At 42.4% G+C, this 16,487-nt stretch overlaps 1 protein-coding gene across 1 annotated transcript in view; it reads left to right on the top strand.

Moving 5' to 3' along the window:
- The window catches only part of LOC137342515 (glutamate receptor ionotropic, kainate 3-like), a 363,766-nt gene that overhangs the window by 137,844 nt on the left and 209,435 nt on the right, over nt 1–16,487 (top strand). The window contains exons 4-6 of the mRNA XM_068006438.1: nt 1,839–2,020; nt 3,340–3,393; nt 11,179–11,352. Of these exons, the coding sequence (XP_067862539.1) occupies nt 1,839–2,020; nt 3,340–3,393; nt 11,179–11,352 (410 nt within the window). The remainder of the gene's footprint in view (nt 1–1,838; nt 2,021–3,339; nt 3,394–11,178; nt 11,353–16,487) is intronic.

Here is a 16,487-nt window from a genome sequence, read left to right as displayed (position 1 = left end):
CACGCCAATGCCGGAGAGTGCTCTTCATTTTCAATTAGATTTTTGTATTAGCACAGAACAGGCTGTCTCCCCTTAAATTAATGCAAAAAGAAACAGATGCAAGATATCGCACTTGAAAATTTGAAGAGTGCATTTATGATTTTTTTTTAAAAACATTAATCCTTTAAAAAGCTGTTAAACCAAGCAAACATTCAGACAGCTGAGTGATTGTGCTCTATTAGTTAGTATTTCACTAAAAGAAAATAATTCTCATGTGACAGGCTTTATGCACTCCTCCCTTCCTTTCCCTTTGACTATTTTATTTATTATTCGTTCATGGGATGTGGGCGTTGCTGGCAAGGCCAGCATTTATTGCCCATCCCAAATTGCCCTTGAATTGGTGACGGTGATCCGCCTTCTTGAACCACTGAAGTCCCTGTGGTGAAGGTTCTCCCACAGAGAGTTCCAGGATTTTGACCCAGTGACGATGAAGGAACGGCGATATATTTCCAAGTCGGGATGGTTTGTGACTTGGAATGGAACTTGCAGGTGGTGTTGTTCCCATGTGCCTGCTGCCCTTGTCCTTCCAGATGGTAGAGGTCGCGGGTTTGGGAGGTGCTGTCGAAGAAGCCTTGGAGAGTTGCTGCAGTGCATCCTGTAGATGGTACACACTGCAGCCATGGTGCGTCAGTGGTGAAGGGCGTAAATGTTTAGGGTGGTGGATGGGGTGCCAATCAAGCGGGCTGCTTTGTCCTGGTGTTGAGCTTCTTGAGTGTTGTTGGAGCTGCACTCATCTAGGCAAGTGGAGAGTATTCCATCACATTCCTGACTTGTGCCTTGTAGATGGTGGAAAAGCTTTGAGGAGTCAGGAAGTGAGTCACTCACTGCAGAATACCCAGCCTCTGACCTGCTCTTGAAGCCATAGTATTTATGTGGCTGGTCCAGTGACCCCAAACTTAACTTCTCTGTCTCTTTCTCTCATGTCTTTTCTCACTCTCCTAATCCCCAACTACAGCCTCTTATTGCCTGAACTCAAGATAATGTCCAGCGCACATGCCATGCTTTTTGAAGATGGCATATTTCATTTGAGAATTCTGGAGATTGTGGCCAGGCCTTTTAATCATTCATGAAGTTGGTAGAAATGGGTACTTGTGGGAATTCCTTCCCTGTATCCATACACAGGACATGTCTGTTCTAGAATAGCTGCATGGCACCAATAGGAAGTGTGGTCCAATGTCTGGAATGGGAAATGCTAAATGGCTGAAGAATTGCTCTGAAAGTAGTTGTCCAGAGACACTTTCCTTCCTTGTGGGCTAGCGCTGGTCACCACTTGCACAGCAGCCTGGCTAAGTTTTGGAAATTTCCATGTGGAAGTATGCTGTGTATCTGTTCCACTCCCTCATGGTACAACACGAGTCTACCAGTGCACTACACCATTGCATAGCCTGGATCAGCGGTTTCAATCAAAGAGGTGATTTATACACTGGATCTAAGGGCATGTATACAATCCCCAAAACTGTCAGGACTATCATTCCAAAGGTACAAACAAAAGTACATTGGCTTTTGTAAATACCGAGGAAATTGGGAAAAAAATTAAAATTCAACAACATTAAATAACTGATTCTTTTTAATTTAATGAATTGTTGTGAAGTGTTAAATATTTGAATTTTGTAGTCTGGCTTTTATCATTGGAACGTGGTTTGAGGTTCACGTGATTCAGTTGACCCCAGGACGGTCAGGAAAGGAGAAGAGAAATTTGAAGGGGGTGGGGGAGGAAGAGAGACATGGTGTAAATTGTATACTTCATTTGCCAGGACATATTGCACATCAGAAATAGATTTTCTGCTTTATCCTTGAAGGTCTGATACGACTGCAGGAGCTGATAACAGCTCCCTCCAGGTACAATATCCGACTAAAGATTCGTCAACTTCCCATCGACTCGAACGATGCTAGGCCTCTCTTAAAGGAGATGAAACGAGGCAGGGAGTTCCGCATTATATTCGACTGCAGCTACACAATGGCTGCTCAGATCCTGAAACAAGTGAGTTCCATTCATCGTCGCTGGGGCTTTGCGGCGTTATTCATTTTGACTCACTGGCAGGGTACAATACATTGAATGCTAAAGACCTATGTCAACAAAACCGGCAGCAGATTCATGTTCTTGGGATGTTTAATACTATGTTTGCATCGTGTTAGTCTTTCACAATTGTGTTTACTTTTTTTCCCGTTTAGTCGGATTGTGTGTGTTCGGAGCCTTTTCAACCCAATTCTTTTTGGTGTTTGAGAAAAGGCTGCGTGCTTCCGACACTTGGCACGAGTTTACCAGTTGAAGCTACAGGGCTTTGCGACCACCGCAGCACACTGCTATTAAAGTCAATGGCTGAAACAAAGGGTGGATTTTCAAAGTGCCATGTTGAGCGTAAAATCAATGGAAATGAAAATCAGGCGGTCTCTTTAACGGGTGGCCGATCCATCACGCCAGTTTTATGTCCAACGCCAATCTGAAAAATCTACACCAAGTTTTTAATGCATAATTTTAGTCTCTGATAATTTAAAAAAGATTTAAACTCCAGCACTGAAGTAATTCATCAATTACAATACTGTTGTTTCCTCCCCCCCACCCCATTTTTTGTTATCGTTAAGGTACGTCAGCATGTTATTATTTCTTTGGACAAGACTGAGCCACGCTCAGAATCAGGATTATCATTAGAAGTTAGAAGATTGTTTTTCCCACCGATGGTTATCAGAACACAGGAATGTTTTACCACAAGTGGTTATTGAGGCAGATACCATTACATCATTTAAAAGGGAATTGAAAAGGAAATATTTGAAAAGAGAATACAGGGAAATGAGATTAGAGTGCATCGCCCCAGTTGAAGAGCTGGCACAGTACGGGTACAATGGGTTGAGTTGCCTCTTGCTGTGCTGTAATTTATATGGACAAAGAAGGTCCAAAGTTTGATTGTTCAGTTAGCTGATCTGAACTGGGGCAGCGAGAACACTGCAATTGACTCCAATGTCTTTGTTTGAGGAAAAGAAAAGATCAGCCAGAGTTTGCACTCATGTTCATTTCCCAGGGACTTGTGTGCAAATATGGATCTCTGGTGAAGGTAGGATTGAACTTGGCCATGATATTCCCAAGGTCCAATAGTCTGCCCACACTCCCTGCCTGGGTTCACACATAACGGTCACTTGTGCGACGTACTGGAGAGCTACAGCTGCCTGTGGAACTGTACCCCTGCACGGCCTACCACCGTCAGGAGAGGAGTAGGAAAAGGAGTGGGGAGGAAGGGAATCTGGACTTATCTGGCACAGTAACAGAGCTGCTAAAACTATAACCACCTTTTCTCTTCTTTTTAGGCTATGGCTATGGGGATGATGACTGAATATTACCACTATATCTTTACAACTCTGGTAATTAATTTTGCTGTTTTATTTTAATACAAGCACTGATTAAGAATTCTCTTCCCCCCCCAACCCGTTTAATTTGATTACATCAGGCGACAAACACTAAACAGTTAACACACGCAACATACTCATTTACACGTCCCAGCTGTCTGGTACTACTGAGTAGCATTCACTGCAAACAGATACCAAGATGAAATTCATAGCAACCATGATACTCACATTGGGTAAGGAATATGGAGAACGCAATGAAAATTAAATACAACAACGTCCTCAGTTGAGTATACGAGATGCTTAGGGTTTGCAACAGTCACGTCCAGTCATTAACATAGCATCAACAGCAAAGTGAAGTTATTAAAATCTACCACCTGCTCAGCATCGCGATTGGGGCAAGGGTATAGCAGGGTTCATAGCGACCTCCCTTTTGTACCTGCGAGCCAGGAAATTAGGACCAAACAGCAGATGCAACATCATTTTTGTAAAGCAGCCAGCAAAGGTTTTCTGTTAGCTATTTGTCAGACATGCGCTAATAAACCTCACTGCCATGATTACAAAGTGCTGTCAGACTGCACTCACCCCATACTACCTTTATACATGATTAGAAGAAGACAATGCACAAAGAGCAACCATCTGGAGCCCGGAGTGAAGACAGGGGAGTTTTCTACAATGGATTTTTGTTTTTAGAAATGTATCACTGGGAATATTAAACGACTGTACGTGTGTATCTATCAGACAGTGAGTAAGAACAGTGCAGGCACTGGCACCTGATCCAATATAAACTTCTGGGCATGCATCTTAAAATCGGCAACATCCTGGGTCTAATGTGACAAGGCACAGCTTTTAAACTCAAACACTGGAAAATCTCCATGTCTAAAACAGACGGCAATAGCAAGAAATAGCTCCATTCTGTTTTATATTGTACAACCCATGGGAGATTACACTAACCGCTGTTTGATCACGTGGTAGAGCTCTGGAGTATTCTGTTTTTAAAAAGTTTTTGCTCATTATTTGATTATTTATATTATACACACACATTTATATACACGCACAATATTTTCACACACCAAGTCAAACATTTTTGAAACAAAAACCCATTCTATAAAATTGCTTATCTGAATATGTCTGACTTTGAATCATTAATTCAATCTTGGGATTCAGGTGACAAAACATAAACCCCTCCTGGTTTATGATGCCATTCCTGCCCCTCAATTGGATTATGACCTGTGGTTCAATCATAGGTAGACTCTAGTGCTCGTGATAATTTATCCAGTTCTGATTAACCATCCATTTTGTGTAGATAAGAAGTTATCAATAGCCATAATGAGGGGTGACCTGATAAAGGTCTTTAAAATTATGAAATGGTTTGATATGGTAGACGTGGAGAAGATGTTTCCACTTGTGGGGGGAGTCCAAAACTAGGGGCCATAAATACAAAATAGTCACTAATAAATCCAATAAGGAATTCAGGAGAAACTTCTTTACTCAGAGAGTGGTGAAAATGTGGAACTCGCTACCACATGGAATAGTTGAGACAAATAGCATAGATGCATTTAAGGGAAGCTAGATATGTACATGAGGGAGAAAGTAATAGAAGGATATGTTGATAGGGTGAGATGAAGTAAGGTGGAAGGAGGCTCATGTGGAGCATAAACACCGGCATAGATCTGTTTGGCTAAATGGCTTGTTTCTGTGCTGTAAAATTCTATGTAATTCTATGTAATAAAACACAGGGCATGAATTTCTACCCATTAATTTAGTAGTCTGATCTACATGGGTTCAGCACATGCTGGGGCTAGTGATAGGAGAAGGACAGAAAGACCAAACAGCCTAAAGTAGCCCAGCAGGGTGTGGGCATAAATAAGTTAGGAGAGAGATTCTAGTCTGGCAGAACTGACTGAGTTTCAAATCAACTTTAATTATATCTAAGCCCCTGAACCCCTACAGATATATGTCCCTCTAAGTGATGGAATTCCAGCATGGCTCATCTCTATGGAAACCATCAGGATCGGTCTATGACCAACTCACCAGGAGGTGCTTAAGCAGTGTGGGAAGGCACAACCCTTCCCACTGTCTCAGAGACAGTTGAGTAAAGGTTGTTTAAATATCACCTCCAGGAGATACCTGAGTGGGTGCAAATCAAGACTGAGATCCAAACTTGGTTTTCCAGTTAGGATGTAAATACCAGGCTGTTTCTTCTTCTAGCTTATTTTTAAACACAGAGGGTTTTCAGTCTTGAAGTATATAAAAGAATGAGGTGTAATGCCGCAGATATCAAAAAATCCTAAATATATATCCCATAATTAAGATCATCCCAATACATTATAGTTGAGATCACTAGATACTTAAAACCCATGTGTAACTGAGAAACACAAGGATCATGAGAAAAACCCATTTCATATCACAATGTATATTTGTCAATTATAATTGGCTTCAATAAGCTATAACTCTCTTCCTGTAGTTTAATCGATCATGTAACAATTGTTCTGTTGTAATTTTCTAAAGCTGCTGAAACTGGTTTTAACTGTTACCAATTGAAACGTATCGTAGAGTAATTTGTACTGAGAAATCAAGAGCAGGACAGGCTACTAATGTGAAGGTCCTTCGAATGATGCTCCCATCGTCTCTTCCCAGTCACACTACCCCCACACATTCATGTGTTATTGCTGTTGCAAAGCATCTTTGATGAGAAAGTCAGTCATGTCCAAGCACAAGGAGACCATTGATATTTTCCCATTTGAAAATGGCACTGACTGAATTCAAGCTCTCATGTAACGGCTCACTCACTCAATTATATCGAAACATAATCATGTTTGAGAGGGAGATGATGAGCCAATCATAATGTGAAATTATCTGTGCTAAGGATAACTCTTTCCACATGTTCAGAAATGCACAGACCACAATCCAACAACCCAAAAAAGCAATGCATGTTAACTAAATGATGACATCGATAGTGACCCCCACTCTCTAATATCATTTTTTAAAGTCAGAATTCTAATTGACTTTTATATCCATTTTTATTTAATTTTTCTGTCTCATTTGATTGATCTTGATTGACTATTTTCACTTAAGTTGTGAACAGTCATGTACCGATAGTCATTCAGCACAAATATTTATTTCAAATGTTAAAATAAAAGTAATTTCATGCAAGTACATTGAGTGCTCATGGTGTAATTTTGCACAATGTAATTTCTAGGTTAGAGTTGTAAACATACAGATGGATCAGTGATTTTACATAGTGTGTGCGCGTATGTATTTAGCTTCCCCCATGTTGTGTGGGTCCATAATTCCACCCAGTTAGTTCTCTAGATAATGTCATCACAACTTGCTATTTTCACTAATGTATTAAAAAAAAGCAGCACTAAACAAAGAGATGTTAACAATAATCCTTTGTAAATGATGTTTTCTTCTTGATGGTGAGATCCTCTCCTTAGACGAATGTGTGGAGTGTTTTAAGTTAAGATTAGTTTGGCTTAAATACAAATTACCTCACGTTCTGTGACAGCTCAGCAACAATACATCTATGGTACCAAGATTGTTACTTTACATTTTTGTTGCGAGGCTGGTGAAGCTTCCCCTACTTGTCTGCTTTAGTTAATGTTTTTCTACAGAACCAGACTCATGGGGTCCAATGAATTGGACTTTTATGTTAAACTGAATGTTTCAGAATGGTCCCACGCTGATAGTCAAAGCATTGTGTTCAGGAGCTTGGCGCTGGGTTAGGAAGTTGCTGCCAGCTGGCAGTACTCAATGCAATCCTTTGAATAGGCAGCATGGCAGGTGGATTTTACATGGCACTTTAACCCTTGGAGTGCTCGTTCTGCCAGCTGTCTGTGCAGTTATGAAAATTTATGCTTCATGCATTTATTATTTTTTAGAACAAAACACTCCAAAGAGAAAAATATGAAGATTTATTTTTTAAATTTCCTATTTGGGTTTACGTGAAAGGGAATTTGCTTAGTCGAAACTAATCTGGGAAAAAGAATTAGTGAGACTAAAAGGTAGAGGTGGCCTCTTTGCAAAGTGTAGAGCATAGAGAATAACAGAAGTGCAGAATAATAAATATCCCGAATGATTCTTGGTTGTAATCTAAGTGAGGAACTCAGGTGGCTATTAATTCAATATCAAACGGCTGGGAGTGATCACAAAGAATTATTCTAATATAATTGGATGATTGCAGCGGACTGCAGCGGTTCAAGGCGGCGGCTCACCACCACCTTCTCGAGGGCAATTAGGGATGGGCAATAAATGCTGGCCTCGCCAGCGACGCCCACATCCCGTGAACGAATAAAAATAAAATTTAGGGGACATCATAAGTCGGGAGATCTAAGCTTTATCACTTTGTAACTCTCATCTAAATCCAGAGATGGGATCACGGCTTGAAATATCTCTCCTGATGGGGAGTTTGTTGCTAGAACTTGGTTCCCATTATTCTTGCAGTGTGTTCATCAGTCCATTATCTGCTAGACACCACTTTCAATGGTAATATTTCGGCTGTTGTCCGGTCTCAAGTCAAATTTGCATATTTGAGGTTTGAATAATTCTGGCCTGAGCCTCTGCTATCTTCTCTATGACTTCTTTCAACAGCCTAGGGGTTATGCATTCAGAACCCAGCGACTTGAGATCTGCTCATTTTTTCTGAGCTTGTTCCTTTGCTTCGATTAGCTCTTTCAATTGTTCCATATTTTCTTCTACTATACCTATACTTCACTTCCACCATCTTTTACAAAAACCAATGCAAAAGTTTTATGATCTTGTCCGACCTTCATCCTCCGCAATTAGACCCTTTCCTTCCTCCAATGAGTGGTCCGATCCCCTTCTTTATACGTTTACAAAAGACCTTACTTTTTTTTTTAGATTATCTGTAGGCATTTTTTCATATTCCCTTTTCAACTCTCCACGACACTTTCTATATTCCTCCCCATTATCCTTAGTATTATTGGCCCTAACTTTATCATTTGCCTCCCTCTTCAGTTCAGTTTGAAACTATTCACAGAACTCTATGCTTTCATCTTGTAGGAATATATTTATTTTGTACTCAATGCATCTTGTTTTTGAAGATTTCAAATACTGGTAGATTGATTAGTTACATATTAAGTGAAAATGATTATCTCATTGAGCCATTAGAAATGGGGGCCGATCACGTGTCACATATTTTAAAAGGATCTCAAATCTCAACTCATTTTAGAGAATTATGGATGATTGTCCAATTCACATCCCTACTTGAGTTGTGCTGCTGGATTTAAGTGCATCACTGAACAGCCCAAAAGATTCTTATAATACTTCCAGGGAGACACTGATGTCACATAAAAGCGTTTCTTACATTTTACAGCAGCATGTGGCCCGGCTGATTGTCTTTAAGTAAAATCATCTCAGAAAACAACCCATCTGGGGATTTGCTACATTGTGAAGCTAAAGACACACATCTGTTCTAATATGCAACAGCTGTAAAAATAACGTTCTGCGTATTTGGAATGCAGAACATTATGAGCCTATCTAATATTTCATAATACATAGTACTATTAGAATGAAGCACACAAGACTATTTCTGAAGATGAAAACATTGATCTCTGTCTCTCCCGAGCCTTTGATATTCTGCTATGTATGTACTTTTACTGCAATAGAAGAGATAAAACATTCATTAAATGATAATCACATGGAAACACTCATTAGATCATTGAGGGTTTGAGCAAGCTGATTGGACTAGATTAGTGTTCCACGTAACTCTTCCCACTTGTTTAAATGGTGAGTAGGACCCAGTTATATGAATCACAACACAGTCCAATCATTTTCTTGCATGTTTAACGACATGCTACTCATAGGCAATTTACTCATCCCATAGAGCCATATAAATCATTAAATTCTTTGCTTCGGTTTCCTTCCCTTTGAGAGACTGAGAACAAGTGTGTAAGAGAGCAGACAAAGTGTGTTTGGGTTCAGAATAGGAGGTGAAAACAAAGTAAGGAAATGAAAGTGTGTGGGTTATTGTGACATTTAAGGCTCTTGAGTATAGCTGTGTTTGAATCTTCCTGTAATGTGTTGAAATGTAATATCCACACTTTGCAGAATCACTTACTTTTTAGCTAATTTAAAATGTAGTCAGGTAATTTTTTTTAAAAGTTATTTTCAATATTAAGGATGCATGTGATTTAATTATTATCTTTGACTTCACCAGACTAGTTTAAATGGAGAATAGAATAGTTATAGGAACCACAACACACAGTCTAATAATATTCTTGCATGTTAAATGACATGCTGCTAGTACCCATCTCAGTGCCATATAAATTACTTCAATTCTGTTTCCTTCTCTTTGAGAGGGTGAGAGAAAGTAAGAAAAAAATCAAGAAAGAGCGAGCAAAGAAAATAGATACAATAAACCATGGCTTACGTTGATTTAGCAAACTGAGAACTTCAGCTCCTCTAATTTGCCTGCCGCAGCACATTATCTCTAAGGTTTTGAAAGCCCAGACAGATGAATTTAGCTATAACAACCTCTCCTACAAATGCTGGAAATTTAAAATGAGATCAGAGAATGAACACTCCAATAGTGCGTCAACTGGTTAAGGTAGCGAGTAGTTGAGCTGTACAGATCAGGAAGGTTCCAGCTTTGAACCCTGGTATTGCTGAGTTGCCTGGTCTCAGCCTAGGTGGTAGGTGGGCTAAAATTGGCAGCAGCACTCCTGAGTTGGGGTGCAATCAGCTAGGGGTTCTGTTCTTGATCATTCTCTAGCAACCCCTGCTGGAAGTGCACACATGCAGATGTTGGGTAAGGACAGGGTTGGGATTGGGCTGTGCGGCCCCCCACCCAGATGGGAAAATAGCCTACCAACATTCAACATCTGGGCTCACTCATGAAGAACTTGGACATGGTACCAAAGGGTGACCAGTGTCCACAAAACTGTACTGCAGCAAGGAGTGAACGCCTTCAGAAAGGAAAGAGGAGGGCAGAAAATTGGTGGGAAAAGGAGACACGGAACAAAATGAAGAATACTAGAAATGTATGCCAGACAAAAAGATTAATGTGTGATCCTTCATTAGTTCTCTTTTACTTCTTTACATCCTTCTATTTTGCCTACCAATTGGCCACTGTGCTTTTCCAGCATTTTCTGCTTTTATTTCAGATTTACAGCTTTCAGTCATTCTAAGCCTATTGATAGTGCAAACTTTGATATTACCAACTTCCTACTCAAATATTTGCTGGCCATTCTGACAGACCAAAAACTCCATTAAGGGAGCTCAAATCTCAGTAAGACATCTTGCTAGTCAGCAGAAGAACTCTGACCGCTCCTGGTCCCCGCTGGTCTGTAAAAATAAAAAATTGACCGGGTTTACTGACAGAAATATTTACCTAAAAAGGCCTCGTCTTTATGGACCACGTCAAATGTAGCAGCAACTGAAGGGAAATGAAGCAACTTAAGGAAGAATAGTTCTCAGCTCTTGGCACAGTATTTGCTCCATTTTAATTAAGTAAATATTAACCCTTTCATTTACCATGGCAGCATTATTAGCAGGCACAATTTATCTGCTGTGTTCTTATTATTAATTATGACCTGATTCAAAGTCTTTTTTTTGCAACTGAGCTGTCATAGTGTAGAGCAAATTCTTCCAGTGGTTAAGGTTTAGCTCTGGAGGGTCTTACACAGCGCACAATATTGATCGAAGAATGTCAAGCAGAAAAGCACTCGAGTATGTCTTTGATAGAAGGCGGCTGCACTGGGAACAAAGGAGACAGTGTGGCTATTCATAACATTCAGCGTGTGAAATGCCTTAACATGAGACTTGCTCTCTGTTTCACAGGATCTCTTTGCCCTCGACTTAGATTCCTATCGCTACTGTGGGGTAAACATGACAGGATTCCGAATTTTAAATACAGAAAACCTGCATGTAGCTTCTATCATTGAAAAGTGGTCCATGGAGCGTCTCCAAGCGCCTCCCAGCACAGATTCCGGCCTACTCGATGGAATTATGACGGTACGATAGGTTTCCAAATGATCTAGCATGTGGAATATAAAGGTTCATAGATAGGCTTCCTTTTTTGCTTCATTGGTGATAAAAAAAATTGTAATTGGATTTATTTAACATTAATTTTAATGTCACACTCTTTTGTGCAGCTCTTCTACTAGAATAAATAATGGTACATTTGGCCTTTGGTTTGTTGACATTAAACCTCTCCTCCACAAATTGTCAACTGTGGAGAGATTCAAAAGACCAAATAGTTGGTGTTATTGCAAATATCAAGTCCAATCTACATAATTAAAAGTCTTCTGTCTGGCGTGGGGCCAATATGATTGTACAATTGGATCATATTTACTAAAAAGCAACCGATGAAAAACTATTTATACAATTCATTTTACAATTGGTCAACAAAAAAAAATTCTCATTCATGTCCGACAAAGAATCAAACCTACCCCTGAAATAATTCCTCAAAGTCCTTGGAGCTGCCATATTGTTCTCTCATCTGCTTCCTTCAGTTGTGTCTAAGTTCAAGAGGCAAACACAATCAGCCACACAATCATCACTTCTGTTAACACAGAAACTGAAATCGTTCATGATAATTAATATGTTCTTACAAAAAAAAACCTCAATTCACACTGGAAGCTCAAAGTGCGGATGAAACTGGAGAAGAGCATTATTAAACCTTTAAAAATAATTGGCAACTGTTTTTACGAACAAAGCGGACAAAATCATGGAAAGTGATCCCTAGAATGACGGAAAAGATCTACCTTCCGGCAGTAACAGCAGATCAAGCCGTTTTTCCAAGATGGCTCAGTTGACGGAAGCCTTGCCGCCCGGCCACACGATTCAGGAAATCGCAAGCTTGCCGGCCTTCATTAAAATGAATGGACTTAAAATTGTGAGCAACACATGTGTGGGTGTTGAGCAGGGGAGGCTCCCAAACCAACGACCTGAACTCAGAACAACAGTCCTATTCAGTAACCCACAGTTATTGCTCACAGATCAGGGTAAGGGTATGGTAGCATAGTGGTTATGTTACTGGACTAGTAATCCTAAGGCCTGGACTAATAACCCAGAGTCATGAGTTCAAATTCACTGCCATGGCAGCTGGGGAATTTAAATTAAATTTAATTAATGAAATAAAATCTGGAATTAAAATACCAGTATCAATAATAGTGGCCATGAAACTACCGGATTGTTGTAAAAAACCCATCTGGTTCACGAATGTACTTCCTTTAGGGAAGGAAACCTGCCGTCCTTACCCGGCCTGGCATATATGTGACTCCAGACCCACAGCAATGTCGTTGATTCTTAATTGCCCTCGGAAATGACCCAGCAAGCCACTCAGTTGGAAAATCTTGCTTAAAAAAAGTCACAATAAGAATAAAACCGGATGGATCACGAGGCACCGGACACGACAAAGGCAAACCAAGCCCAGTCAACACTGCAAAGTCCTCCTCACTAACAGCTGGGGACTTGTGCCAAAATTGGGAGAGCTGTCCCACAGACTAGTCAAGCAACAGCCTGACACAGCCATACTCACAGAATCATACCTTTCAGCCAAAGTCCCAGACTCTTCCATCACCATCCCCGGGTACGTCCTGTCCCACCGGCAGGACAGACCGACCAGAGTGATATACAGTCAGGAGGGGGTGGCCCTGGGAGTCCTCAACATTGACTCTGGATCCCATGAAATCTCATGGCATCAGGTCAAACATGGCAAGGAAACCTCCTGCTGGTTACCACCTACCGTCCTCCCTCAGCTGATGAATGAAGTCCTCCTCCATGTTGAGAAGCACTGAGGGTAGCAAGGGCACAGAATGTACTCTGGGTGGGGGACTTCAATGTCCATCACCAAGAGTGGCTCGGTAGCACCACTACTGACCGAGTCCTGAAGGACATAGCTACCAGACTGGGCCTGAGTGGTGAGCGAACCAACACGAGGGAAAAACATACTTGACCTCGTCCTCACCAATCTACCTGTCGCAAATGCACCTGTCCATGACAGTATTGGTAGGTGTGACCATCACACAGTCCTCGCGGAGACGAAGTCCCGTCTTCGGACTGAAGACACCATCCAACGTGTTGTGTGGCACTACCAACGTGCTAAATGGGATAGATTCAGAACAGATCGAGCAGCACAAAACTGGGCAACCATGAGGTGCTGTGGGCCATCAGCAGCAGCAGAATTGTATTCCAGCACAATCTGTAACCTCATGGCCCGGCATATTCCTCATTCTACCATTACCAACAAGCCAGGGGATCAACCCTGGTTCATGAGGAGTGTAGAAGAGCAAGCCAGGAGCAGCACCAGGCGTACCTAAAAACGAGGTGCCGACCTGGTGAAGCTACAACACAGGACTACATGCAGGCTAAACAGTGGAAGCAATGTGCTATAGACAGAGCTAAGCGTTTCCACAACCAACGGATCAGGTCAAAGCTCTGCAGTCCAGCCACATCCAGTCGTGAATGGTGGTGGACAATGAAACAACTACTGTTCCAGTACAGCTACAACACTGGCATCTACCCGACAATGTTGAAAATTGCCCAGGTATGTCCTGTCCACAAAAAGCAGGACAAATCCAATCCGGCCAATTACCACCCCATCAGTCTACTCTCAATCATCAGCAAAGTGATGGAAGGTGTCGTCGACAGTGCTATCAAGCGGCACTTACTCACCAATAACCTGCTCACCGATGCCCAGTTTGGGTTCCGCCAGGACCACTCGGCTCCAGACCTCATTACAGCCTTGGTCCAAACATGGACAAAAGAGCTGAATTCCAGAGGTGAGGTGAGAGTGACTGCGCTTGACATCAAGGCAGCATTTGACCGAGTGTGGCACCAAGGAGCCCTAGCAAAATTGAAGTCAATGGGAATTAGGGGGAAAACTCTCCAGTGGCTGGAGTCATACCTGGCACAAAGGAAGATGGTAGTGGTTGTTGGAGGCCATTCATCTCAGCCCCAGGGCATTGCTGCAAGAGTTCCTCAGGGCAGTGTCTGGGACCAACCATCTTCAGCTGCTTCATCAATGACCTTCCCTCCATCATAAGGTCAGAAATGGGGATGTTCGCTGATGATTGCACAGTGTTCAGTTCCATTCGCAACCCCTCAAATAATGAAGCAGTCCGAGCCCGCATGCAGCAAGACCTGGACAACATCCAGGCTTGGGCTCATAAGTGGCAAGTAACATTCGCGCCAGACAAGTGCCAGGCAATGACCATCTCCAAAAAAAGTGGGTCTAAGCACCTCCCTTTGACATTCAACGGCATTACCATCCCTGAATCCCCCACCATCAACATCCTGGGGATCACCATTGACCAGAAACTTAACTGGACCAGCCATATAAATACTGTGGCTACAGGAGCAGGTCAGAGGCTGGGTATTCTGCGTCGAGTGACTCACCTCCTGACTCCCCAAAGCCTTTCCACCATCTACAAGGCACAAGTCAGGAGTGTGATGGAATACTCTCCACTTGCCTGGATGAGTGCAGCTCCAACAACATTCAAGAAGCTCGACACCATCCAGGACAAAGCAGCCCGCTTGATTGACACCCCATCCACCACCCTAAACATTCACTCCCTTCACCACTGGCGCACTGTGGCTGCAGCGCGTACCATCCACAGGATACACTGCAGCAACTCGCCAAGGCTTCTTCGACAACACCTCCCAAACCCGCGACCACTACCACCAAGAAGGACAAGAGCAGCAGGTACATGGGAACAACACCACCTGCACATTCCCCTCCAAGTCGCACACCATCCTGACTTGGAAATATATTGCCGTTCCTTCATCGTCGCTGGGTCAAAATCCTGGAACTCCCTCCCAACAGCACTGTGGGAGAACCTTCACCACACGGACTGCAGCAGTTCAAGAAGGCAGCTCACCACCACCTTCTCAAGGGCAATCAGGGATGGGCAATAAATGCCGGCCTCGCCAGCGATGCCCACATCCCATGAACAAATAAAAAAAAAATAGGTTTCCCTGTCTGCGATCCAATACAGGGTGTGCATTGAGCCATGGCAGGGCTGATGGAAGGTATCCCATAAAATGATCAGAAATGTTATGGAAGTGCCGTTCATCTGTTTTTAAAAGAGTGCTGGTGACAATGGAGAACTCTTTGGTACGGTTTGTATCTGGCAATGCCTCCAATTTAATATTCACATCCCCAGGTTAAAACCTTTCATGTCCTCGTCCCAACCTATCTCTATAGCCTCCTCCAGCCCAACTACCTGCCCAGAACTCTGCATTCCTCAGACTCTGGCCTTTTGTGCAGCCCCCTCCATATGCCCAGCCATTGGCAGCTGTGACTTTAGCCGTCTAGGCGCCACACACTGGAATTCCTTTCCTAATCCCTTCCTTCTGTCCAGCTCCCTTTCTTCCATTAAGGTTCTGCTTAAAACCCACATCTGGTCACTCCTCTGATTAACTCCTTCTTTGGCACGGCATCCATTTTCGTCTGCTTGCACATCTGTGAAACATAGAGAAACATGGAAAATAGGAGCAGGAGGAGGCCATTCGGCCCTTCGAGCCTGCTCCGCCATTCAATATGATCGTGGCTGATCCTCTATCTCAATACCATATTCCCGCTCTCTCCCCATGCCCCTTGATGCCTTTTGAGTGTAGAAATCTATCTATCGCCTTCTTAAATATATTCAGTGACTTGGCCTCCACAGCCTTCTATGGTAGGGAATTCCACAGGTTCACCACGTCTGAGTGAAGAAATTTCTCCTCATCTCAGTCCTAAATGTCCTACCCCATATCCTAAGAATGTGACCCCTCGTTCTGGACCTCCCAGCCAGGGGAAACATCCTCCCTTCATCCAGTCTGCCTAGCCCTGTCAGAATCTTATACGTTTCAATGAGATTCCCTTTCGATCTTCTAAACTCAGGCCGAGTCGACCCAATCTCTCCTCATACAACAGTCCTGCCATCCCAGGAATCAGTCTGGTGAACCTTTGCTGCACTCCCGCTGTGGCAAGTATATCCTTTCTTAGGTAAGGAGACCAAAACTGCACACAATACTCCAGGTGTGGTCCCACCAAGGCCCAGTATGAGTGCAGTAAGACATCCTTGCTCTTATACTCAAATCCACTTGCAATGAAACCCAACATACCATTTGCCTTGCTAACTGCTTGCTACACCTGCATGTTT

Source organism: Heptranchias perlo, chromosome 26, assembly GCF_035084215.1.
Source record: "Heptranchias perlo isolate sHepPer1 chromosome 26, sHepPer1.hap1, whole genome shotgun sequence".
NCBI classification, from domain to species: domain Eukaryota; kingdom Metazoa; phylum Chordata; class Chondrichthyes; order Hexanchiformes; family Hexanchidae; genus Heptranchias; species Heptranchias perlo.
The sequence above is the reverse complement of the archived record's forward strand: the minus strand, read 5'-3'. Positions and strand labels throughout refer to the sequence as shown.